A 27566-nucleotide genomic window follows, 5' to 3' on the forward strand; every position below is an offset into this window, starting at 1 on the left:
ATGTACATGCCATTATTGGTGTGAGACTTTCACGATCTTCAACATACAGCGAGATTTTTATATTTTTATGAAATATCTTAAATGTAGGTACATGCAGTATTTTGAAGCTACTTATCGGCTCTATCGTGAGAGAAGATAAAGAAAAGAAAACCTTTCCACAACTGGAGTATAGCTCTTGGTAACGTATCTAGCAGATAGATTCCCTGGTGGTGTTACCGATACGTGGTTTCGAAACGTTGTATATTTCTGCATTTATGATCTGGTGAAAACCTAAAAAAAAATCTCTCATTGTTGACATTTAAGTTACCGGTAACTCTATGTGGTGCTGAGGATTCCCGGATATTTTTCCCAATTCGTTTCGCCTAAAGAAATATTTCCCAAAACACTTTTTTCCAATGACATTGCGCCCAATGGATTAGTTTCCAATTGTAGTTTTTGCCAATTCACATTTTCCAATGACAAATTTTCTCTTTCTCACAAATAATAAATAACAGAAAACTTAAGAAATTTTAATTTCTGGTTTTTTAATGTATTACATAATTACGAGGCAAAAGCATAGCTCAATAATTCTAAATTCCTTTTTGTGACAAACACTATAACTCGATCGGACTGCTCTTCTTCCTCTTCTGACCGGTCATAACTATCATATAGTAGAAACTGATCATTACTTGATGTTCTTTTATAACGTACTGGGATATTTTGAAGCTCTTCAATAAACCTGGGATCTATTAATTGGTTTCTCATCCGTTTATGTCTAATACTTCTTTTTAAATTCTCTCTCTCTCTCTCGCTCTCTCTCTCTCTCTCTCTCTCTCTCTCTCTGTGATATGGTTCAATATCCCAGACGGAACTTCATGCAGCTCATTACGCAACAACTGAGAAGAAGTAATTTCAGGTTGTTCACCTGCCGTTCTTTTCACTCTGTTTACAAGAATTCCTATTTGTACTTTTGCTACGTTCGGTGCATGTGCGTGTTGACGTTCTTTCAATACTTCGATTACATTTTTAATGCTTCTAGTAATTGCAGTTGCAATACACTCAGGGTTTCTTTCACAATCCCAATAATCTTTATTTTCTTTGGTATTTATTCGATTATTCAACTGTCCGTTTAATGCAATCTTTTTACCATCCCTTGCTTACTTACTTACTGGCTTTTAAGGAACTAGGAGGTTCATTGCCACCCTCACATAAGCCCGCCATTCGGTCCCTATCCTGAGCGAGATTAATCCAGTCTCTGTCATCATATCCCACCACCCTCAAATCCATTTTAATATTATCTTCCCATCTACGTCTCGGCCTCCCCAAAGGTTTTTTTCCGCCGGTCTCCCAACTAACACACTATATGCATTTCTAGATTCGTCCATACGTGCTACATGCCCTGCCCATCTCAAACGTCTGGATTTAATGTTCCTAATTATGTCAGGTGAAGAATACAATGCGTGCAGTTCTGTGCTGTGTAACTTTCTCCATTCTCCTGTAACTTCATCCCTCTTAGCCCGAAATATTTTCCGAAGCACCTTATTCTCAAACACCCTTAACCTATGTTCCTCTCTCAAAGTGAAAGTCCAAGTTTCACAACCATAAAGTATAACCCGTAATATAACTGTTTTATAAATTCTAACTTTCAGATTTTTTGACAGCAGACTGGATGATAAAAGCTTCTCAACCGAATAATAACAGGCATTTCCCATATTTATTCTGTGTTTATTTACCATCCCTTGCTTCATTTAACATTTCACAATAAATTTTTTATATGATCATTATAAATTTAACTGGAAAATTTCTATATGCTACGCGTTAACTGATTGTACATTGTTGTTACATTTCATGTCAAAATATTAAATTAGATTTTTGAGTAGATACATTGGGTAAGAAATTAATTGGGAATTATGGCTGCGGGGAAAAACGTTTTGGACGAAATTAAAATTAAAGGAATGAGAACTGTTGTTTTGGGAAAAACGAATTGAGAAAAGTGATCGGAACGGGTGCTGAAATAAGAACTGTAGTTTTTTTCTTTGTCAGTCAAAAATAATAAGCTCTCCTCTCCTTTTTCGTTACTTCACTTTTGACTCGACTTCAACCGTAATTTTGTTGCTAATGATATTCAGACTCAAATATTTTCTATGGAAATGTATTAACTGTAACAGAGGGTGAAGACTGGAGACAAATACATAAATATCTGAGCGCAATAATTGCTTGTAAATGCTGTCATTTACATTTGAATAACGCAATTAGCAGGCATGACGAGCAGTAGGATGCTTCGTGGCAACACGTACACGGATTCCAAATAAGACACGACACCTGCTGCTCGTCCATGCCTGTGGCGTAGTTGCGAAGAGCTCCTTTGTCTACGACATATCTGGCCAGCTGACTACATGTCTGCACCAGACTCCCACGTAACAGATTTTTATGAAGCAGTGCCGCAGTATTAACAACGAAATCTAACTTTCTAGTAATAGTGCGTCGGTAGTTGTATTCGAGTACGAGAGAGAGGTTGGTTAAGATTGTAGCCCACCACAGACGGCGATGTAATTTATGACCTGCAATATTTACAGTATTTAGGCCCGGTTTCTTCAGCCTTTGTTGAAATGCACCTAACATAGCGTTAATTAACTGTAAGTTAAAAGAATATATTGCTATTAAAATATTGCGTTTCTTGAACTTTACATTCCATATTTTAACATTATGTTTGTTAACTCTTTGTTAGGACCAGAGATTCTAGAGTTTAACAATAACCTATAACCAAGTATAGGCTCAATTCTGTTTTCTGAACTCTAACAATTGCTATTTTCGCTTGTTTGCGTTGTATACCCATCAGAGAGGATAGAAGTCTTTCTATTCTCTCAGATTTAATTTATGTTTCTTTCCGTATCACAGTAACATGGAGCGGCGTATTGGTATTGCTGTTGTGAATTGGAAAACACTGGAACAAAAAGAAATCATGGGACTAATTTCTCTTCATTCGAGAGAAACCTTGTGATGAAAATAATTATTTCGCAGTATAAACCTATTATTGAGAATAAGCAAACACAACGGATCTACGTTGAAATCGAAAAGTGAGACTTGGCAGAAAATAGCCTATACCTTTGTATTATGTTTATGTATTCATGGGTATCATTTTCTAAATAATGAAGATATAAAAGTTCACAATCTAACGCACCAGCCATATTGAATACTTCTGTGCTAACAGAGAGTTAAATGATTTAACTGCATGGAATTCGGCAGTTAAATTAACTTGGGTTTTAACAACCTGTTAGTATTAACAGGAGTTGAAGAAATGCTTCAACTGTTTTCTTTTTATAGTTAAAATGGAATGTTATATTTTAACAATGGTTGAAGAAACTGGGCCTTAGTGCTATTTTTTCTATTGCTTGAAAAATTGCTTAGATTTGTAGCTATGTTATTCTACGCTAGATGGGTCCCTAGAGCCAGATGGTCATCAGAAACGGGAAAGGGTGAACCCAACATTGAAATTACTCGGTGTTTTCAGGAAGATAAAACAGTGTTTTTGGAGAGTTACGTTACTGTGGACTACACCACTTTGACCTTAGAACAGAAGAGATGACAAAGGATTTAAGGATACACTGAAATTTTGTCAGTTTTGTTGAAAAAATTCTTAGTGGCTTAATGTATAAAGCGTCAGTACGTAGAGCTGAAAACCCGTGAATTCCGGTGCCAGAGAGAAAATTTCTCCGTTCTACCTAGTCTTTACCATATCGATGGCTGAGAACCAGACTGTTCTAAGTCCAACTTTTTATAAGAAAGAAATCTGTGTTTCATTGTGTTCCAATTCTTGCCTGCATATATGAATCGAACAAAATTGTAAATATTCCTCTCCATAAAGTTGCTATGAAACTATTCCAAATTTTTTCATGAAGCTTTGAATGTCAGAAGGTTAAAATAGCTCTTCTGAAAAAAAAAATAATAAAATGGACTTTGAACAGTCTGGTTCTGGGCCAGCGATATGGTAATGCAGAATTCGTGCACGGAAATATCATAGAATACTTCCGTACTTCATAGTAATATGATAAGCGGAAGTAATCACTTCGTGATTCAAGACGGCGCGGCGCCTTGTTCTTTCGGACCCCGGCCACTTAGTCACTCGTAATGAGTGCACCTCTGTACATAGTGTTGAACATTGTGCCACTGTCACATATCTTGTGACTCAGTACATGAGAGTAGGCAACCAAAGGGGAACAGAGGGTAGAACTTAAACTGAGAAGGACTCAATTCGACATCGAAAATTGAATTCGGTGTGGCTTAGTAGATAAAGCATCAGCACGTAGAGCTGAAAACCCGGGTTCGAATTTCGGTGCCGGAGAGAATTTTTCTCCGTTCTACCCATTCTTCATCATATGGTAATGCAGAATTCCTGCAAGGAAATGTCGTATGTACTTCGGTGCATCATAGTAATATGAAATAATTCTGTTTTTCGTTTTTAACATTAAACATGTTTATTTGATTCAGATAAACTCTCCACATATTTTCATGGAGGACCCTTCAATCTGTGATTCGTTCGCCACTTTAAAAAAAAAGGTTGCACACTCTGTGGAGCCCTTTAAATTTTTTAAACTCAATTTTCTCCATTTTACATTTTCTTAACATATTGCTTTGTTACAACTGCTACTCCTAATGTTGCACTCTATGCTTGATTTGTTTTGTAAGTCTTCTTAAAGGTGTGCCTATCAACACTTGCTATGAAGATATTCCTTAAACCTCATAATTTTTTCGGGAAATATTTTTATTCTGCTAGAACTCACAATTTCGTCTAATCTACACATCTAATGAATTCACCGTTGTTCTTCTACCGTTTAGATCAATACTGAACCATTCTACTTTATTGAATAAGTTATTTGTGATAAGTTCAACGTCAACAAACGGAGCTATAAAACTGTCGAATCTCTCACTTTCAATCATCTATCCTTATAAATAGTATCGAATTCTTCCGCTGACAGGAAACTCTCTACTTCAAAAACAGTAATAATATAAATTATACATGTTCACTGTAATTTTATTTAGCTTTGTAGCTTTCATACTAGTAATGAAATTATGTATCTCTTGCAAAGCTTTGAGTAGCTGTCTAGTGCATGTACATTGTATGTTCATTTTAATTATTATATCAATAATATTAATAGTAGGTATATACATGAAAGTTCGAAGTATTACAATATAAAAATAATACCCTAGAGCTTACGAACTGCATTCAATCGTCATCCCATTGTTTTATCCCTCCCTAGGGAAAATGCCTAAAATCATCATCGATTGCAGTTCCTCTTATGATCAGTGTCAGAAACTATGTTTATAATATTCTATATTTCACGTTAAGAAAAAAGCATTGAACATATGGGGTTATTCCATCAAATGACCAGTTTCCATAGAAACGCCTATCTGCCACATAGCTTCTGCAATGTACTAGGCAAGACTCATAAAACTAATGCTTTTTTCTTAATGTGGAATGCTCTATAATCAGTTCTTTTACAACGCTGTACCAACTGTCTGGTTGCCTAGCAGCCATGGAATTAGTAATAGCGAGATGAGTCCAACGAATCGACCTGGATTTGCTGACATTTTCTCCTTACAGTTGAAAAGAAGGACTGAAAAATTCCAGCAAATTTCGTCATTTGCACTTGTGTACAGAATCGACTACATTGTTATATTTTAAGAAATTGAAGATCAATTGCTCACATTTAAAGTAATTTTATTTATATTAAATATATGTGTTATTTTTTTTCGCGAATGATGCACTTTAAATATAATAATGTTTAATAAATTGACAGATCTTTATCTGAAGTTATAAACTCATAGTGGCAATCAACTGTGCGAAACTTCTGATGATTTTATCTTGATAGTGTTTTATAGTACAATAGGATAAAGTGATTGAGATTATGAAGCTCTTATCTAGAAAAATAAATGTTTTATTAAAAGGAATTCTTCTCCTTCTCGTACTTAATCAAGTTTATGCCTATTGGTCTGCCCCATCTTCTGTAGAGAGAGATTGTCTCCAGGGAATTGTTATTCTTCAAGATTCTCGGCATTCTTTATGTTTATACCGGGCTTGCAGAAGTGGGCGCCAATTGTGGCTTTGCGTCACTCATCGGAATACGTCACTTATCCCTTCCTTCCACCCCCGCGTCATTGACTTGGTAGGGGAGGGAATTTGTATTCAGTGTCTGTGTTATGTGATTGCGTACGGGGCACAGTGACATCATTCAACGCCGGTGGACTGTGGACGTAGAACCAACGCTTTCCATATGCTTCCTATCCCTCTCTCGCCAGTTCTGTATCCCTGGTTTATACTTTACTTTCAACTTTAGCAGTCATCTTGAATTTTACATACATGGTGATCTCAATTGAAGAGTGTGATCCCAAAACGCGTTAAGTCCATTTTTATGAAAGGACTGGGCTAGTTTTTTTGTCCACTGGTCTACGAACTGAGGATGTGTTCAAGTGACATGTACAATAACACAAACTTTTAGACAAAGATTGACGTTGTCTTGGAAGAAAACAAGCTTAAAGTATAATCTACGTAAATATTAATTTTTTGGTCCTACAGAATTATCTGGTATGACCATCGTTGGTTATTAATGGAGAAAAACTCCCCCGGCGCCGGGAATCGAAAATAGCCAAAGGCACTGAGCGAGTTTTTGGGCTCACACTCTTCAGTTGTATTTTATCAAATTATGCGTTTGTAACTCTTCTCTTATTATAGTGTTCCTGACCTGATCTCTGTTAATATCCAAAGTGTGGGGACAGATGACATTTTTCAATAAAAATAGAAAAATGAATCGGTAATCTCTTATTTATGTTGAGCAAGTTTTAGTGGTCTGCGGCGCTTGGAAGCTAAATCTTGCGTTATATTTAGTGGCTGCGCTCTTGAATTTCAATGTTATGCAAACTTTGCAAGTTGTTTCCTCACACTTTTCTTCAGCACATTTCGAAATTTTCAAAGTGTAAAGGCTCTTGCAGTTTTGATGCAAGGAACATGAAATTTTGCTTGTCTATTTTATATAGGCCTATTAGCATTTTTTATAAACGCTTTCGAAATAAAAAAGAATAAAACATATTTAGTGGACACTAAAAATTTAAATTTTGAAGGAGCATATATATATATATATATATATATATATATATATATATATCATAGACGTGAATTTAAAATTCTGGATACTTAACTATTTTCTAACCATGTCAGAGATGTTGCAAAAATAGTCACGTATGAAACTTCAATTTTGTAAAAGGATGGGTCCTAGTTTTGAAAATATACCATTTTTTTTAATTACTGTAACTCAACCATTTATCTGATCATGATGATGATGATGATGATAAAACTGAAATGCAAGAATATTTACAGGAAGTGGATGAAGTGTACTACAAAATATCAAGTCAATGATTTTAAAAATTGAAATTTCACCCATCAACCCCTTTAAAATCTCATTTCTTCGTCTGTCTTCGTAGTATCTTGTTTTTACTACCATATGTTTAAACTTTTTTTTGTCTAATTGCACTATCCTTAACTTGTCATTATTTTTTCCGACTTACGGGCTAGTATCGAGAAGCATAGACTATATTCTGTTCACAGTGCACCACAGGTAGTGAGTCCACATTATACTCGTAATGAATGATGAATAGCTATTACTGGGATGTCACAGGGGGACCGGCGTACCCGAAGAAAACCCCTGTGTTGCCTGGACGACTGACTTACCCAACATAAATTATAAATTAAGGGTAGAGCGGCATTTGAACCTGGACTCCCTGCTTGCTGGCTTTACGAAGGCTGGATCCGTCCAGCACGCTTTGGCACGCTTTGGCCTATTGTGCACCATATATATGCGATGTTTGTCCAAATCCGACAGGTGGCATGGGTAGCATACGTGAATCCGACGCTGACAGTTGGGCCATCCTCCCTAATTCTATAGTAGGGCAAGGTCCCATTTCGCGGACGAGTAACCAAGGTGGCATCCTGTTCAGCCCCTGATGGAGCCATGTCTCGTCCACATGATAATCCCCAGGACTCGGAGCCCCAAGCCCTTCCTTAATCATCATCGGAAACCAGCACTATTCCCAGACTTCACCCCAACTTATTTTTACTATTGTAGATGGTAGAAAGAAAAACTCTCTGCAACTTCTGCTCTATCCACCATAAATTTCATCACGTTATGACCGGCGATCGAACCCGGGCCGCGGGAATGGAAGACCAGCGCTTTAGCACTTGAGCTACTGACGCTGCCTGCCTGGCTTATAAGCCCAGCGCTCTGGCACTTAGTCCCCGTGGCAGTCATGATGTTAAAACTGACACCGCTATCACTTATAAAACTTTTTAATTGTATATCAATCCTTGTTTTGTTCTTTAATGATCTTATAGTTCCAGACATACGGGGGAACCTGTAATTTTTATCTCTATATCTGTCTTGTGCGTAGGAAATGTTACAACCCAGTTAATTAAAGGTTAACATTTGTTTCACTATTTTATTGTTGTTTAGTCAACTGTCCGAAGACAGGTTTGAACCTCATAATTGACACCAAGAAAGTATCACTCATGACGCTACGAAGCCAGCAGATGATTAGGTAGTGTACCTTTCCCCTCCATTGCATACATCGCTGACTAGTAACATATAACACTAATTAGACTACACATGTATACACACATTTGTTCTTCCTTCTACATATCGTCAAGTGAAATGTACTGCGTGATAATAGATGTAGCTACATGTCAACCAGAACCTCAATCAGAGGTGAATTATTTTATTATTGATTACTATTTTACCTCTAATAGCCATCACTTTAGATTTGATTTCAGAAATTTTTAAATTATAGTTTGCAATTACTTTTGATAATTAATTAACGGGTAAGAGAAATTATTATTATTATTATTATTATTATTATTATTATTATTATTATTATTATATAGAATTATTTCCAGTTTTACTTGTGAAACCAGTCTTAAATTTTTACCTATTTTGGACAGATAACTACACAAGTAGGCCAACATATGTGAAGTGGCGAGATAGAGAGGGAGGAGGGAGAGAGAAAGACCACTGACCAATCAACTGATCACATTTCTTAAAGAATTATCGTTCACTACTTACAAACCCCCTTGATTCTTTAAGGATTATCGGTCGCTATTTGTAAATCTCTCACTTCTATGTAAATTCGCTCACGTTCACTAGATTATTATAAAAATTTAAACGACTACATAGGAATGTGGTGAGAATATCGTTATAAACTACTAATTTGTTTTAATATCATAAGGTATAATTAAGTGCCTATTTTGGTAAATATGGACATTATTGCAATATGTAAATAGCTGTTTTATGTGAATTTGTGTAAAATTTGTGAATGTAATTAGAAAATGAAATTAAATGTTTCGCTTTTGTTTATTATAGAGAATTTTCAATCCAGAAAGGAATCTCATTTTTTATGTTCGTGTAGTCTATATGTAGTAAATTATGTAGTCTACGCCTCTTGAATAGTAAAAGTATAAAGGTTAAGTTAGCTTATTCCAATTGCCGATCATGGACATTAATGTTCTAGAATCTAGACAATCGGCACTACTAGTAACAATAGTATGTCCATCATACATGTTTTCTTGATACTAATTTTGGAACCGATTTAATTTCGCGTAAAACCTGTGCATTGCATCGGAAATGTTTAGGTTACTGCTGCTGTTCCTGGTACCTCTCTGATTTACGGCACTGTAGCTTATCTTTGTCTCTTTGTCCTCTAACTTCATACGAAGATACCGAACATTCTTTTCCTATCAGCGAACAAATTTATATATTTTTACGCAGCATGATCCAAGAATCCGACTAACGTTTGCTCATAAACAAAACTTTGTTATCTGTAAAATGTGTACATGAACTTCATATTTGTTGAAAAATAAGAAAAATGTGCGCCTCAAATATAATGTAAGATACGAAATAAACTAAAGTGAAGTGTTCTTTTTCTTTATAATTAAACGTATTTGACATATATTCTGCTGTATATTAAATAAGAAATTAACTTCTGGATGCTTATAATTTTGTATTGTTTAAGTCACGGATAAAATAAAACCAGTTTCCTTACTTAGAAAGTTCCTCGTTATTAATTTAGTGGTCACATATTTTAATGGAATGTTTTCAGAAGAATGTCTTGGGAATAGAACAAAAACAGATTTCGGTATAGTAATTCTATGGTGCGTGATAGAAAGGACGTTAGTGAGAAATTAACGGTTTCAACCTATGACCTCCATGTTAATACAAAACGTGTAGGCCTACTCCTTCAGAAGATATGGAGGGCATACAGGGTGAGTCAGGAGGAAAGGTACATGGCATGAGGGGCCATAATAATGGCGATTCTGAACAAAAAAAAATTTATGAACAAATGCCCTGTTCTTAACAGTATCTGACATACAGCTGTTTGAAAATCACGGGCGTCAGTTACATGTCCTTTATCCGAACGCACATGCGGACGCAACTAAAACGACATTAGGATCAATGAAAACGTATCCTGGGCGTTGGATCGGTCGCGGTGGAATCATTTGTTGGCCACCCATGTCACCTGACCTTACTCCATTCTATTATTCTGTGTAGGGATGGCTTAAGAGCGAAGCCTACAAGCGGAAATAAGGGAGGAACTTCTCGCTTTCATTTTACATGCTTTTTCTCAAGTAAAAGAATGTCCGAATCATCTCAGATCAGCAACACAGCAGTTGTCTACAAGAGCTGCAATGTGCATAGAAGTTGGCGATGGAATTTTGAACATGTTCTGTAAAGAAAAGTACACAATTCAACAGAACATAAGCTAACAATGTTTTAATTTACTATCCACCTGCACTTTTCCCTTTCCCCATTATTTCCCTTAGTTTTCTCCGAAACCGTTGAGAACAGGACATATGTTCACAAAGACTTTTTTGTTCAGAATCACCAATATTATCACCCTTCAAACCATGTACCTTTCCTCCTGACTCATCCTGTATGTTTATCCTCTTCAGTAATGATGTAGAGCAGCTGTCATCAGCGCAGTGCATCCTCAGGCTAGAGTTTCTTACTCGCGGATAAGAGACTGCACTATGGTGCACCCGTGGCTGCTAGAGGGTATGCTCTCTTCGTCTTCCTGCTGAACGACGGAGCATATTATGATGCACAGCTTACCCGTTACCCATTTAAGCGAGTGCTGACCACTGATGCAGAGCGTCAGAATTCCAGCATATCATAATGATATCAGTCCTTATTTTAAACTTTGCCTTTGCTCTAATGGAAAATTGCAATTTTGACTGCCCTTTTGACCACGCACCATAGAATAGTAAGCCATTACTTTTATTCCTAATGTCTTATTTAACGACGCTCTATCAAGCGTCGAATTATTTAGTGTCGGTGGGATTTGTGATATTGAGGTGGTATTTTTTCGAGACGAGTCCAAGGACACGCAAAAGGATTGTCTAACATTTGCCTTACTGTTGGAGAAAACCTAGGAAAGAATTCGAACTGTTATTCAGTCCAAGTAGGATTCAGTCCTAGTGTCTCAGCACGAGTCTCGTTCGCTAAACGCCAGAACAATAAGGAAATAATTATCCGTGGTGCGACACCCCATGAAGGGCCAAGATCGACCAGCCGGCTGCTGGATTCATGCACACGTTCTTCAGCACAGGTGAATGATCATCAAACTGGAACTGAGGAATCGTGTGATTAACATGATGCTTCTACCCAGCCTTTATAGCTGGTCTCCGAAACCGGATTTCGCTACCTTTCGTAGCTCCTCGAATTCATCATGATGTTGCGTCAGCACCGCACCGGTCGCATACACTGGCCGGAATCTCATTCATACGTGCTACATGCCCTGCCCATCTCAAACGTCTAGATTTTATGTTCCTAATTATGTCAGGTGAAGAATACAATGCGTGCAGTTCTGTGTTGTGTAACTTTCTCCATTCTCCTGTAACTTCATCCCTCTTAGCCCCAAATATTTTCCTAAGAACCTATTCTCAAACACCCTTAACCTATGTTCCTCTCTCAAAGTGAGAGTCCAAGTTAATAATAATAATAATAATAATAATAATAATAATAATAATAATAATAATAATAATAGGAGGCCTGTACTAGCTTGATATTTTACAGTTAAACAATTCTAAATTTGTAAATTAAATCTACTACTACTACTACTACTACTACTACTACTACTACTACTACTACTACTACTACTAATAATAATAATAATAATAATAATAATATCATAATAATAATGATAATAATTAATAATAATAATAATAATAATAATAATAATAATAATAATAATAGGCCTATTCTAGCTTGATATTTTACAGTTAAACTTAATTCTAAATTTGTAAATTAAATCTACTACTACTACTACTACTACTACTACTACTACTAATAATAATAACAATAATAATAATAATAATAATAATAATAATAATAATAATAATAATAGAAATAAAACAATTGCATTGAAATCCATAAGGCCTTTCGTAGTACTAAATAAAGAAAAATCACAATAACATTGAAGAGATGGTTAGTGGAGACTAGACACTCTTGATTAAATGGTGATCTTGTGATAAAGGAACAATAGTGAAATCAGATTGGCAGCAGAAACCCGCCTTTCGGCCGCTTTGTTCACGAACCTCACAAGGCTCCGAGAACTGATTCCCGGTCTCTTTTGTGAGAAGCCATCAGTCGAATGAACTGCGCCTGTCCCATAACAATCCATTAGCCCAGACATGAAAGCGATTTCGTTTCATATCTTCTCGTGTTTATGTCGTTGAATCTGGTTCTGTGTGTTGCTAAAAATGGTTTCAATGTTTCAAATGCACTCCTGCCTTACATTTTCTTGTGTTTCGCGGTTGGCATCTTTATAGAAATGTTGCAAGTTACTTTTATGCCGCTACTTTTGAGTCGTGGTTTTGACGATATTTTGTGTTCCAAGTTTGTTCAATTTTATCCATGGAAATATGGTTGTGTGGTATATATGTTACCGTTAAAGCCCAAAATCCGTCAAAACCAGTTTCAACTAGTAAATACTAGTTCAAGAAAATGTAGGTAGATAGCGAGTTTTTCGTAATATCTAGAACCAATTACAGGTTAGGTTTGGTTCGTTTAGGTCTTTGTTTGGCAAAAGCCTAAAGAAATCAAAATCCTAAACAAACCAAACCTAACCTGTCATTGATTCTAGATCTTACGAAAACTTACTTTCAATCTGTCTACATTTTTAAAACTAGTTTTGACGGATTTTGGGTTTTAACAGTCACATATACATTTATATTGAAAATTTTCCGCAGTCTGTTCATAACAACGTACGCGAGGCGTACAGAAATTAAGTTCCGATTGTTATTATTAAAACTTTGTTAACAATAAAACTTTCATATTAAGCGGTTAGGTACAGCTTACAGCAGTAAAATTTTTGGAAGTATTCAACATTTTTCCTCCATTAATGTATCTTGTACAATAATGAAAATTAGTATCTGTAAAACACTGTCTTCTGCTATATGATAAAAATATTTTTACGATTTAAAAAAAATAATTTAATTTTTTTTTTGTCAAAATTCAACATAGTGCCATTTAACTATGCAGTGATGAAGCGTTTCCCTCATGAGTCAAAAACTATCCAACATTCTGTGATTAAATTTTTCTGTGTGCATTTATGCATGTCGTATCTACAATATGATACAAAATCACTTCTCTAACTTTGATAGATGGTCTGATAAAAAATAAATTCATTTAAAAAAACGTGAAATATCAGTATTTTCTTCTGACACAAAATAAAAAATATATTTATTATTTATTAAGAAATGTAGTTGAAAGAGCCTGATATTGTAAACATGAGTTTCATCAATAATGTAAAAGAGAGAGAACATGAAAAAGTTAACAAGTTTATGAGTTATGAGGGAAACACTTCATTACTTCATAGTGAACGGTCACCGCTTTTAATTTTGAAAAATATATCATTTTTTTTAATCGTAATTTTTGTTTTTTCCATGTAGCAGAAGGACAGTGTTTAACTCATACCAATGTTCATAATTGTACAAGATACAGTAATGGAGGAAATAAATGTTCAGTATTTCCAAAACAAATTACTGCTGTAAGCTGTATCTAACCCCTTAAATAAAAACTTCATATTAGATAGTCGTAGAAGTCACTTCTGTACTTAGTCACCATTTCTGTTCAAACACTTCTACTATCTTATCGCAAGATCGTTTGAAAGGAAATCTGTGATAACTAATGTTCTAAACTCAATTCTATCATTTTTTATAAGTTCAGTTAGGGTGAAATCACTCAGGTCGGGACCGGCTAGTGCGAAAATGCAGAAAAATCTCTCATTAACACTGTGTTTCGTGATATTTGTAGTATTAAAGGACGTCACGAATACTGTTGTGGGCGCTTCCTATGGACACATTCGCTAACTCAGCAACAATCAAATGCCCGTCTTCTCTAATGAAGCTGTCGGTGTGCTTAATGTTCTAGTCTGTTGTGATTGTTGATGGTTTGCCGCAGCGATCACTGTTTGACGGTGAAGTTCTCCCTGTCCAACAGTCTAATTTTGAGACAATTTCGACAGCTGCGAATACGTCACATTCGAGCCGCAGATCCCTTTGAATTTCCGTCGTTGCACGGTCTTTTGCCACAAATATCGAATGGCTGTATGCACGGCACGTTTGATCAAATTTTCCTAATGCTTCGCATTTCAAGCCCCCAGTATAGGATACTCCGCCCAGCATATTTTCTCAGTGCTTTCTCTGAATGCACACATCTGTTACATTCTCTAGAGAAATTAAATTCTTTTATCGTGTAATATTCTGCATATAACACGTAATGGAACTTAGTATGTTCCACATTTTTCAGATAGAAATTTCTTTCATACACATCACATCAATCGCTACTGTTCCCTTCCATGTTTTTATATTCTTTCTCGATTTTTATGACTTACTTTCTTTTACTTTATTTTTTCTTGCTTCCTTTGTTTTGACTTGAGAAGTCTATGTTCGACCTACAAACTGGGAAAATTATGTAACACTTTTGTGTAAGATGAAGTTCTAGAAGTTCCTGAAGTTAATCACTGAGTCAGCCCCATCGCTTCTGTTATTGAATCAGGCGATAGATGACAGTTTCCAAATTAAATGCATATGAAAGGAATTAATGAAGTTATACTCTGGTAACAGTCGGACATGCAAGCACGAGCTAGATAAGTCCACTTACATAACGGAAATTGTGTACTCAATATTAAAGAAAGAAAAAGTCAAGAACCCATTTTGTATCTATACATGAAGGTTTAAATTTATAAATTTTACAAGAGTTATTATTGATTTGTTATGGAAGCGAAAAATTCGCAAGCAGAGTAGGCTACATGCATGTTTATCACAAGCGAAAGGGACAAGATAATAATGATAGTAAAAAGGTGAACCTGTGAAACAAAAAAAGAATGAAAAGTAACGTATGAGGGAGTGTAGATAACGCAAAAAATAACGAGAAACGGTTCTACAAAATGTAGTAACTATAAATAATAATGCATATACATCAGCATTGCAGTAAATGTGCAAACTATGAATGGTCAATTTTAAAGAAGGGCAGTCTTATAAAGAACATTCTAGTTATGTTCAATGAACACTTTATAAAGAATATATTTCGTACGAAGAAAACTTAAATCCTGTGGATTTAATTACATAATAAGAATAAATGCGTTTTACACAATAAAAAGGATTTCATAAATCCCCTAGCACTGTTTTAGCTTCCTTTCATCGAACATTTCGTCGTTTGGTTTTCTTTATTATTTTTTTCCATTCTGCATAAGAGCATTATAAAACTGGATTCTCTATGTAATAATAAATTCTAAAGAATCGTACATGTCCAGTTTTTGTAAATGTGCAGACAGCTAAGTCTCATGCATAGTTTAAAAAGATAAATAATTGCTTATTTGTGGATGGCAGAGATCAATTTTGTTTCCGAGTTGATTCCACTGTTTGTTGTCAACTTCGGTAAAGATTTCGTTATTTGCTTCCTTCACCTAATTTTGTTGCTGCCAATTACATTATGTCACAACATAAATGTTTAGAGGATTCAAACAATTGTATAAATACAATTTTTTATCGTCTACCTGTCTACCTAAAATAAAATTGTTTTCTTTATAAAGTACAGATTCTGGAGAAATATCTTTAAAAATTCATTTTATGTTTTGCATCGTTATTTAGTAATGGTCGAAAAAATTTGGACCTCAATTTAAATATGTCTACAGAAATAACTCTCTCTCTCTCTCTCTCTCTCTCTCACACACACACACACACACACACACACACACACACACAAACAAACGAATACACACTGTACATATACTGCAGAATACTGTTGGGTATATAAGCATAATATTAAAACGGTTTATGAAATTGAGCCGATTTTTATAGAGCCGTTATTTTCGGAGAGAGTATCCACTCCATATCTACAGTAAGGTAGGGTCCAAATATCGATTTCGACAAGTTTATGGCTTAATTTATGTTGTATTAAACCCTTCAATAATACAATTCTGAAAATTTTGTTTCACTAAAAAAAAAATTACGTTAAAGTGCATGTACACTATTAGAGAGGGATTGAAGGTATAATTAAATGAAATTTTAGAAAGCACATGACAGCGCGTATGATTAATATTCAATTATTGAGCATCATCATTCAAAAACAGTCGTGATGTATGGCTACATATTTTGAATTCTAAACCAAAGGGCAACCAGAAAATAGAGGCCGCATATACGAGATTCCTACCACATCTATTAGTGTTGGAATGGAATGGAATTTAAGTGAGGGGGGGCACGGATGGCCCAGCACTGCGACCTGTTGAGATCTATTGCGCTAACCCTCGATATGGAATGAGTTGCGTGCCATAGGCCCTACATCTCCTACGCGCATCAACCCAACCACATGACTCACTAACGACCATTCCCTACAGCCAACAGAGACCCATATACCATTCCTGCTTCGGCAACTTCCCCCAAGGCCCCCCTGTCGGTCCGAGGCGAAACTCCTCCCCCGAGTAAGTCTGCCTCGGGTGCTCGTTGCAGAAGCCATGCAACGTCGCATAGCTACATTCCACGGAGGTCGGTCGAGAAACCCAGTAGTTCCGGGAGGCCACCTGTATTAATTGTTATTAAATAAAAAAAAAAGAGTACGATTAAACGAATTTTACTGATGTAGTGAAATTTGTAGTTTTGAAGGAAATACGAGAACATCTAGAAGTCAATCACTGAGATTTTGTTGGAGCTAGAGTGAATTATAATGCCAGGTGAAGTAATTATCTCGTGTCTCTATTTAATTATACATTCAGTGCACTAATGTGCACTACCGTGCACCCAGCTCTGAAGCCGTTAGCCCTATGAACTAGCAGTTTATTTATCCCCTGTTGAAAATTTACGTTCTACTACAACGTTAGATGCCAGTTATGTGCGTTTACTATGGCTATTATTGTGTTGATCATGTGCAGAACAAGTCGCATTAAAATGTGTGGCAGTTGTTTATACGAATTTTAATACATTTGATATTAGGTTACATTTGTCATATGCTTGACAGTTCCTAAATATACCACAATTGTAGCATATAATCACAGTAGCAACTTCGGTCCAAGGCTTTATAACATGATAATAGATAAATTCCCAAACATACAATTTGCTAATGCTCCTTATTTAAAAAAAAAATATATTAAAATTGCTGTTAACAGAGAAAATTTAAAGTTCAATTATTGTGATATGTGTTTTTTCTTCTTCTCTTTTTCGTCTATTATTTTTTACTCTGTTATTCAATAAAATATCTTAACATAAACTTATGTGGAATGCCCCCTGAGCACGAGTATGTAACTTACTCTTTCTGGGGATACTAGAGAGTTCTTATATTTAAAAAAATCAATATCTATCTTTGTTTTGGCAATAAAGTATTACAAAGTACAAAGTATTTGGAACAACGCAAGAACCTAATCTATCGCGAAGACTATTTCCGGAGAAAGGCAGACTCCAATGAAAAGTTTGAACTTCAATAATTTGGAAAAATCAGCTGAGAAAAGCAGGAGGGAAAATTTTGAGGGTAGAGATTAGGTCCGTGTCCCATTTCTCTAGGTCTTATCCCGACATTTGTCTTAGCGCCCGAGGGAGACCACGAACTTGCAAGAATCATGTTCCTTCATTCTTATCAACTTTACTAGAAGAGAGAGTACGAAGAGGTTGATACTATTGATGTAGTAAAATAAAATTTATAATATTGAAGAAATTTGATGACCCCCACAAAAATACTCTTCCTTTATTCTTATCCACCACAAAATATCACTTATGTCAACAACGGGCATCGAACACATTTCAGCTGATTGAAAATTTCACACTTTGACACTACGTTACCGGTAAGTTCCTGGCCAGTATCCATTGACTTCAGGCAGTCCACTGGATGACTCACAACTTGGGGTATGTCTGCTCTGTATCAAGATTTTCTTCAGTAGCCTATATCGAATTAAGTCCTGTCCGAACATCCGCTCGCTCAAGCCGATTGCACTCTTTATAGTTTTCTTGATTGTCTGGACTCGCATTCGTTTTCATTTGCTCCGCGACAAAGTGGATTGTGTAGCGTAGAAATCTAATTGAGGACCTCGTCCACTGTGTCACGGCATTTAGTTTTCCAATTTCTACTCCGAATCAAGCGAGACATTGCTCTGTCAGTTAGCAGACTGAACCAGAATTTCTCTGCTTTGTTTTCACAGGTGAACGGTGTCGTGCTGCAGGGACGGTGCCACCTGAACGCCTCGGCTATCATTAAGGGACTGCCAGGGCCTATCTTCAAAGTGATCGTGCTCAGGTATGTGCGAACTTCCTGGAATCGCATTTGATCTCTTTGACTTGTAGTTGATTGGACTTGCTGTCTTTTGCTTAGTATTTCCTGACAAAACACCGCGATCAGAGCCTCTCAAATCCATTTATTTAACTGCAGTTATAAGAGGACGATTAGAAATAAAATATTTTTATTCTTTGTCGTCAAAACGAATGAAAGTATCATAGACAAGTTAACACGGTATCTACATATATCTGAAGGGGATGAAGGGAAGTTATTTATTTGACGAAACTATCCTTAAAATAGCTGTTAGATCCACCGCTGTGGAGTAACGGTTAGTATGCTGACAGAGAAACGAGTGGGCCCTGGTTCAAATCTTGGTTGGGACGAGTTACCTGATTGAGGTTTTTTTCTGGGGTTTTCCCTCAACCGATTAAGAGCAAATGTTGGATAACTTTCGGCGCTGAAACCTGGACTTATTTCGCTGGTATTATCACCTTTATATCATTCAGACGCTAGATAACCATAGATGTTGATAAAGAGTCGTAAAATAAACACTAAAATTATAGCTATTACAATGTTTTTAAGGCTAGTGGAGAAAATCATAAGAAGCATTTTGAAAACAGAAACGCAAATTCGGAAATCCTTGGGTTGCGAGTTATAAGTCAAATTTATTTGAAGAGTCCACTGCAAGAATGATGGATGTCATTTGGAATACATTTTGCAGGAGAAGCAATTGAAAGTTTGAAATGCTTAGCGCTCAAAGCTTAACTGAGATTTTCCAATCATTACTGGACAATGAATATCAGTGTTAATGCCATATAACTCTCTATGTACATTCTATATGTCTTAAGCTATGCATTGACAGTCTTGGTTCATTTTCGACAAGAGAGTGACATCCATCATTCTTGCAGTGGACTCTTAATTTATGTCTTTCAATTTGAATCTTAAAATATGAGTAGTTATTTAAAAAATTTGAAAACCAATATCAAAATTGTGCGCTATCCATTTTAAAGAACGTGCTTGGAGTAAAATGTCATATAAATTTTGAATGAATCTTTAAAAATAGCGAAGATATATCCATGTTAATGAAATAGTGGTATTTTTTAATGTTGGCCCCAAATTTTTTTTTTTAACTTATCTAGATTTTAAGGCACACAAAAAATCAAAATTGTACATCAATTCGGGAAAAAAATTCAAATTACACTATTTTCTCCCCTAAGACGTGTTGAACAATGGTGGTGTAGAAATTAAAGTGTCCATTCCGTACAGGAAGCATTAGAAATTAATATATTCAGTATCACGTAATCGACTTTCTTTTCATCGGGAAAACTGTGAACTTCGAAGTCGTGTTGCAAGTTATGGTGAGATGAAATGTCATGATTTGCAGTCTTTTGCTCTACGCATAGAGCAAATTCCATAAAGTAGCCTGTAACGAAAGAATATTGTCTATATTGCGTAACATTGCGGCTGGCTCCCAATTCAACATCAGTCAATAAAATTAAGTTTTTAAATAGCTTAAACAGGGCGCACAAATCGTTGCATAACGTATAATATACTGTATTTTGCTTTAATCTCCTTCAGAAGTAATATTCAAGTCTAGTTATGAACGCCTGTAGCTTCCCGATTCGACTGCCTGCATCACGAATCCGACGGAGGAGTTGCCTCCATACACGGCGCTAGGCTGTGCTCGTTAAAATGCTCCCACAGACCAACTCATTACTGTCGGATGCTGTCTAGTTTATTATCGGCAGGGTTTTCAGTATTATCTGTATCATCGTCGCCATTGTATGCTACTTACTACTACTACTACTACTACTAATGCTACTACCACTACCACTACTAGCCTTCTACCATCTACTACTGCTGCTGCTATTGGTACGCTACTTTAGAAGTTGAATTTATCGACCTTTCCATCTACAAACATTTTCAATATTACAACTCATGTGAAGTCTTAGACAAAAACAAATGACTGGCTGCCATACGCGAAATCCCCTTCGGAAGACTTCGGTTGATTCCGTCAGAGCTTAGGTTTACACGTGAAGGAATTTATTATGTACGACTCCACTCTGTTTTTTTTTTTTTCTTTTTTCTGCTTGGTTAGTGAGTCAAGTGTTACGAATAATCTATAAGGAAGATATATTCCATGAGTAAATTAGGTACAAAATAAACATCCTTTCCCTAGTCGTGTGAACCAGACGCTGCCCGAAGTAGACTTAAACTAATTCACGCTGCAATAGAGTGGTCATTTTTTGTGTCTAAGGCTGTACATGTATTTTTTCCACAAGTTGAAGTATAAATTTACAACTATATTTTAAAGTTAATTATTATTATTATCAATTATTATTTTCTTAGTAATAACAGTCGTGTATTAAGTCGAGGTGAATCATTACGTCGTGAAACTTTATCACTATTGCTTTACAAACTCTTTTTCCCAACGTTCTACAAATGATCACACGTAAATGATTGAAGCATTTCTAATTAGGATTTCCTTTTGGTCTGCTATAGGTTTTGCAGATTCATGCAATGTCGAGTACAGTTTTATAAGTTTCTTACAAAGAAAATTTGCAACGTATGCTTTTGTGTTCTTGGGCCGTGTGTTTTAGTATTTACTTATATATTTTCTTAGAATGCCATTCAGGACTTCTGAATGTCGTAAAAAAGAAATTTTATAACATACGTACTTTTGTGTGTGAGTGTACAGCGTGTTAGAATGTTTGCATCATATACTTATGTGTTAATACCATAAGTTCAGGATTTTGTAGATTTTTAGAACATAATGTGTAAGATTTTACAGATTTCTTTGAAATTAAGTTTTTCGCCAAAATGTTATGTATTAGTGTGTGACGTGCCTAGGATTTTATAGATTATAATCTATAAAATCCTAGGCACGTCAAGTGGTATCCTAATAATTATTAGAATACCACTTTGGATTTTATAAGTGTCTTAGAAGGAAATTTTCTAGAATAATGTATTTTTATGTGACAAATATGCACACGTTAAGGATTTTATATATAGCATTCTTAGAATAAAATGTAAGATCTTTCATAGAAAGGAAATTTTTCGGGATGCTTTTATGTATTAGTGTTTCACACGTCTAGTAAACTTCTATCCAATTGTCTGAGCTTTTATAGGTTTAGAATGCCATCTAGTATTTTCAAGTTTCTTAGGATGTAAATTTTATAGTTTACCTGCTTTTGTGTATTACTATGCCTTGTGTTAGTATGTTACAGGCATTTACGATAGCTTTTAGAATTTTATTTACCGGTATTTCCTTAGAAAGAACAATGTGCAACAAATAGCCTACTTATGTGTTTACCTCTGATTGAGGTTCTGGCTGATATGTAGGCCTACATCTATTGTTTGTATACATCTAAAGTCTGATTAGTGTAATATGTAGCTAATCGGCGATGTATGCAATGGAGGGAGGAAGGAACCGGCCACCCTGCCCCATTATATCCTGGCCTAGTTGCCTCATAAGTGGTGCCATGTTGCTATCACTTCTGAGGTTCAAACCTGTCTTCGGACAGTTGACTAAACAACTTATGTGTTAGTATACTATAGGTTTAGAATTTATAGATTTTTAGAATACCGTCCAGTGTTTTGTGGATTTCCTAGAAAATACATTTTAAGGTATACTTCTATATGCTCTATGTGCTTAGGATTTTATAGATTCTTACAATACTATTTAGGATCTCACAGATTTTTTAGAAACTGAATTTTGTGGCATGCTTTTTATGCTTGTATACATTATGTTCAGTATGTTATAAGTAAAGAGCAGATTTTCAGTCCCTACACAGCGACAAGACGTCATGTCCCTTGGCTTACGGATGGAGCGTAACAATTATTCAATGACCTCTCTGTAACTGACGTACAGCTAACGCTCAGCATCGGGACTTAAAATCCGCTGCCCAGTTATAAAATCTTATAGTGCCATTTATTTATTTATTTAGCTAGCTAGCTAGCTAGTAGGCAGAGTGAGTACAAATTAAAATTATAAAAAAAAATTGCTTCTAGCCACTACCGTAAGAGCCAGGCTCGTGTACGGTGTGGTCTTAGCCAATAATATAACATAAAAGTTACAGACAGTTTACTGAATACAGTAATTAATTTAATTGAAACCGATAAATAACACATAAGAGCAGAAAGAAAAGAAGAAGAGAAAAAGAGAGAAAAAACACATTTAATATAAATTGACAATCAGACAGAAGCCAGTGATATTCAATAAAAACATGAATATAGTCGACAGAAATAAAAAGGTAAAAATACACACATTTGTTAATATTATATATCATGAATAATTTTATAAAGTTCTTTTTTAAAGGTTTCTATTTTAAAATATTTCAAATTTTGAAAATGGTTTGTAATTTTATTATAAAGTCTTGGATCGAAACTAGTTTAATTTTATTACTCTCTTAGGAAGGAGTGTTTGCAACATGTTTTTTTTTTTTAATCACTGTTACTGTAGCTTATCTTCAAACATTTATATCGTAATATGAACATTATGATGTTTGTTACAATATTGATGCCCATCGCATCTCAATTTTTTCACAGCTAGTTTAGGGAGTGGGGGAGTGCTACAGAGTTTTGATTATTAAATTACATTAATATTTCTCGAATTCAAATGACCATACCTTGCCTTGAATTTAGTTACGTTATTTCGCAGGGTTTTTAGTCGGTAAATTACGTAATTAATATAAAATAGAAAAGAGCTGGTTAGAATATTTTACTGCTATATAGATTCATATTTCGAAATACGGGTAGGATTTGAAGTAGTTAGGACCAAAAACTCAGGGGCAGTTATAAGTCAAGTATTAGAATGCACGAACTGGCTGGTTGTGGCAAATGCAACTTACACACATCATCGAGTTCTGGAATTAGAAACCAACACAAGAACAGGGATGGAAGAGGGAGTTTTATCTTGGCACGTCCACCCCTCGCCATTACAGAGCCCGTTACTTGTAATGCGCGGGGGATTAAGGCAGCGGGTTCAGAAACTGACGAACATTCTCCGTGGCGTCCATGACTACGTGTGCCTGCCTGGTTCTCATTTCCTGCATGCTGTTTATCACCTCAGTCTCGCCTCACTGTCGTGTAACGCTGCACGTTTTCGTTGCAGTACATAAACATAGGAAGATGCGACAAGATAGACGACGCGACGCTTCGAAACATTTCTTCACTGCCATGGCGCAACCTAATATTGTCCACTGGTTTTTTAATTTCATATTATTCAGAATATAAAGATAAACTATTTTAATGTTATAAAAATCGATTTCGAGATATTGGCGAAAATACACATATTAGCTTTCCTAATACAAAAAGAGTGATTTTCGTGTGCCGTCTATCTGTCTAATACCCGGTTTCTGGAAAGATAGTTACCTGTACAGACAGAGTTATCTAAGATTTAACACGCTGTTATGTGTGAAACGAGTTTCCGAAACAACAATTATCGTCATCTTTACAGTTATCTGTGCTTCAACTGGTAACTGTGCCTCAGCCTGTAGTTACCTGGCTGTTAGTACTGATTCGAACAAATACCGACATGCGGCGCTACTGCATTACTGTTTTGTAAGCTATAATAACTGATACTGAATACTAATATAGACCGGAATTAATTAATTTACCAACTTATATTATCGGTGTAATTTAAAAAAATTTGGCGTTATATTTACGTAACTAAGGTAAATGTTCTACTTTCTATGACATATTAGGATAATAATGTGTGTTTGTAAAAACAATTTCAAATATCTGAAGCTTAATTTTCTTTATAAACTTCAGATTCTATGTCGTCAGTCAAGGAATATTTTATTCTTGGGTGTTCTATCAATACCAGTGGTATTTCAGGTCTCCAAAAAGTCCATTTGAACACATGAAAGAATTCATATGGACGAATGTAACATATTTTTACATTACCAATATGGCTGCCATAACCACCACAGAAGACTGCGGTTGCAGTTTTGTAGCAGAAATTACATCTAGCCCTCTCTCTATTTACCTCGATGATCACGCCAAATAACAATCATTCCCTTTTTAATCATATTACGACTGAGATGGAAGTGTACATAATATACACTATCGTTTATCTCACGGTTCCTTAATTAAAAAGCCTTGCTACTCCTAGTACAGAGCTCACTGTCATATTACTACTGAAAATTCTGCAAATAAAAATATGGATGCCAAACCTGGTCCCTAATATCAAAACAGAGGCGTATGCTTCAAACCTGCCAACGCAGTATGGAAAGAAAAATCCTGCAACTTTCTCTGAGGAACAAAGTAAGGAACGAGGAGCTACGCAACCGTACCGGCATGAAAGACGTCCTAAACACCGCCGAAAGCCTGAATTGGAAATGGGGAGGGCACGTGGTAAGGATGGACCACAGACGACGTACGCACAGACTGACATTGTGGGATCCCAGGATCGGCAGAAGAGTGGGACGCCAGACAACTAGATGGGCCGATTTCTTCAAGAAGAAGGCAAGAGCACATTGGACGAGCAGTACAAGAGACAGACAGCTATGGAGAAATCTAGAAGCCACCGTCCTCAGTGTGTAGTGTGGTGCGAATCTTACAAGTGCATATACAGTAGTGTTTGTGTACGTAGAAACGAAGTAGTGCAGCCAAGTTCGCTGATATCACTCCTTAGGACCAGCTCACCTAACGAGTGAAGTCTACTGAGCCAAGCCCTGTCAATCAGGAGGCCCTTGCCCTTACGGGATCTAGCAGGCTAAATTTATTTAGTTATTTATAAATAACTAAAAAATCACTAATAAAATACTAGTGGAGACCTCTATGGACAACAAGAGATATTGAACTTGAAGTTACCTCAACTGTTAGTTACAAGATCTGATAAATCTACATTTAACTTTTCGTAAACTCATGAAAGTTATCAGAGCAGTCAAATTTATAAGTACAGTTGAGTAACCGACATTTAACTGAGGTGTACCAGAAACCGGGCATAAATCCAAGATGGGCATTCGTGTGCATTTGCACCGCATATGCCGAGTCCGAACACTAGTGTGCACTGTTCTCTAGATTACCTAACCTGTAGCCAAAATTGTACAATCACGCGTTTTTTTTCCCATACGACACGTAATACGCGTGAAGTACATAAGAAACTAGAAAAATAAAAACGTTAAAATAAAACATGGGTTTTGCGATGGTTCATGTTATTATGTATGATAGAAAACAAAAAGGCTTTAAAAACAAACATGCGTGGGCGTATGTTTTAATCCTTGCCTCCAGAAAAGACCCTCCCTTTTTTTAGATAATATGGTCCACAAGAAATTGTCACAAGTTGCGTTGGAGTTACTTAACATCCCAGAATTTCAGCGCAACTTGAAAAACTTTTCTCTAAATAAGTCAGAAATGTCAAAGCGCCTGCACTCCATGATCTCAAGAACCCGCACATTTCCTTAAGAGCGATGATTCCACTTTATATTGCTGAAAAGTGAACCTCGTTGGATTTGTATTGCTTGTAGTATGAGCACGTAATACAGGCGCTTTGACATCCCTGCTCTAAGTGGTTATTTTTGTTCATAACATCACAAGAAACCGAATCACTTTGAACACTCCAAGGAACTGTTTCAAATATATTATGTATTACGTTACAAGACCATACCAATGGTAATATTACTGCCACTAATAGTGTGTGAGAGTAATAATGAAATTGTATATATTTAAAGTGTAAAACAACATTTTTCGGTGAAAAATTGAAAAGGACAAAGTGTTAAAACAGTGATATTTTCAGCGTTGGAAGTGAGTCAGCTTCATTTTAAAATGAATAGTTAAATGTTTTGTTCAGTCACTAGTTTTCTCTTTTCTCTTTTGGGTTTAACACTTAAACAGGCACCGGCTAGCTCGGTCGGCTAAGGCGCTTGTCTGCCGATTCGGAGTTGCGTTCGAGCGCGAGTTCGATTCCCGCTTTGACTGATTATCTGATTGGTTTTTTCCGAGTATTTCCCCAACCGTAAAGCAAATGTCAGGTAATCTACGACGAATCCTCGTCCTTATCTCGCCAAATACCATCTAGCTATCACCAATTCTATCGACCGTGATTTCAGAATAAAACAAAACACACACTACAATAAACAATAGTTATTACACGATGACCATGACCTGTAGGATTGCTGACATATTTAGAGCTCAAATTCAATCATTTATAAAAATTTCAAGACTTACTAAAAGTAATTTACAGGTCTGATTCTGCTGTGTGTAATTTTCTGAGTACAGCTGTGTATTGGATATTGAAATCTACAAAACGTGAGGTGGTTTGATGACATTATTACCATTAGAAATGAAATTTCATTACAGTTAATGCCATGATGTGAATATTTTTCTTTAATTATACATATTAATGCTATACTGATGATATGAAAGTGAAACGTTTTGGGGTTATATAAGTAGATATAGAGCATGTGTTAAATTGGATCTTCATTTCTATAATTTACTGAGTGGCGACTATTATATATATATATATATATATATATATATATATATATATATATATATATATATATATATAGTCCACACCTGTGGAGTAACGGTCAGCGCGTCTGGCTGCGAAACCAGGTGGCCCGGGTTCGAATCCCGGTCGGGACAAGTTACTTGGTTGAGGTTTTTCCGAGGGTTTCCCTCAACCCAGTACGAGCAAATGCTGGGTAACTTTCGGTGTTGGACCCCGGACTCATTTCACCGGCATTATCACCTTCATATCATTCAGACGCTAAATAACCTAGATGTTGATACAGCGTCATAAAATAACCTAATAATTAATATATATATATATATATAACT

The 27566-nt window shown here is 35.8% G+C and overlaps 1 protein-coding gene across 15 annotated transcripts in view; it reads left to right on the forward strand.

Annotated features, from left to right (window-relative positions):
* LOC138699780 (multiple PDZ domain protein-like) overlaps positions 1 to 27566 on the forward strand; it is a 1065748-nt gene that overhangs the window by 835934 nt on the left and 202248 nt on the right. For all 15 annotated transcript variants that reach the window (XR_011332076.1, XM_069825918.1, XM_069825919.1 and 12 more), the window contains one exon: positions 18706 to 18800. Coding sequence is in view for 14 of the 15 variants with exons in the window: in XM_069825918.1 (XP_069682019.1) it covers positions 18706 to 18800 (95 nt within the window). In the remaining variant the exon portion in view is untranslated. The remainder of the gene's footprint in view (positions 1 to 18705; positions 18801 to 27566) is intronic.

The sequence above is a fragment of the Periplaneta americana genome, chromosome 5 (genome assembly GCF_040183065.1).
Source record: "Periplaneta americana isolate PAMFEO1 chromosome 5, P.americana_PAMFEO1_priV1, whole genome shotgun sequence".
NCBI classification, from domain to species: Eukaryota; Metazoa; Arthropoda; class Insecta; order Blattodea; family Blattidae; genus Periplaneta; species Periplaneta americana.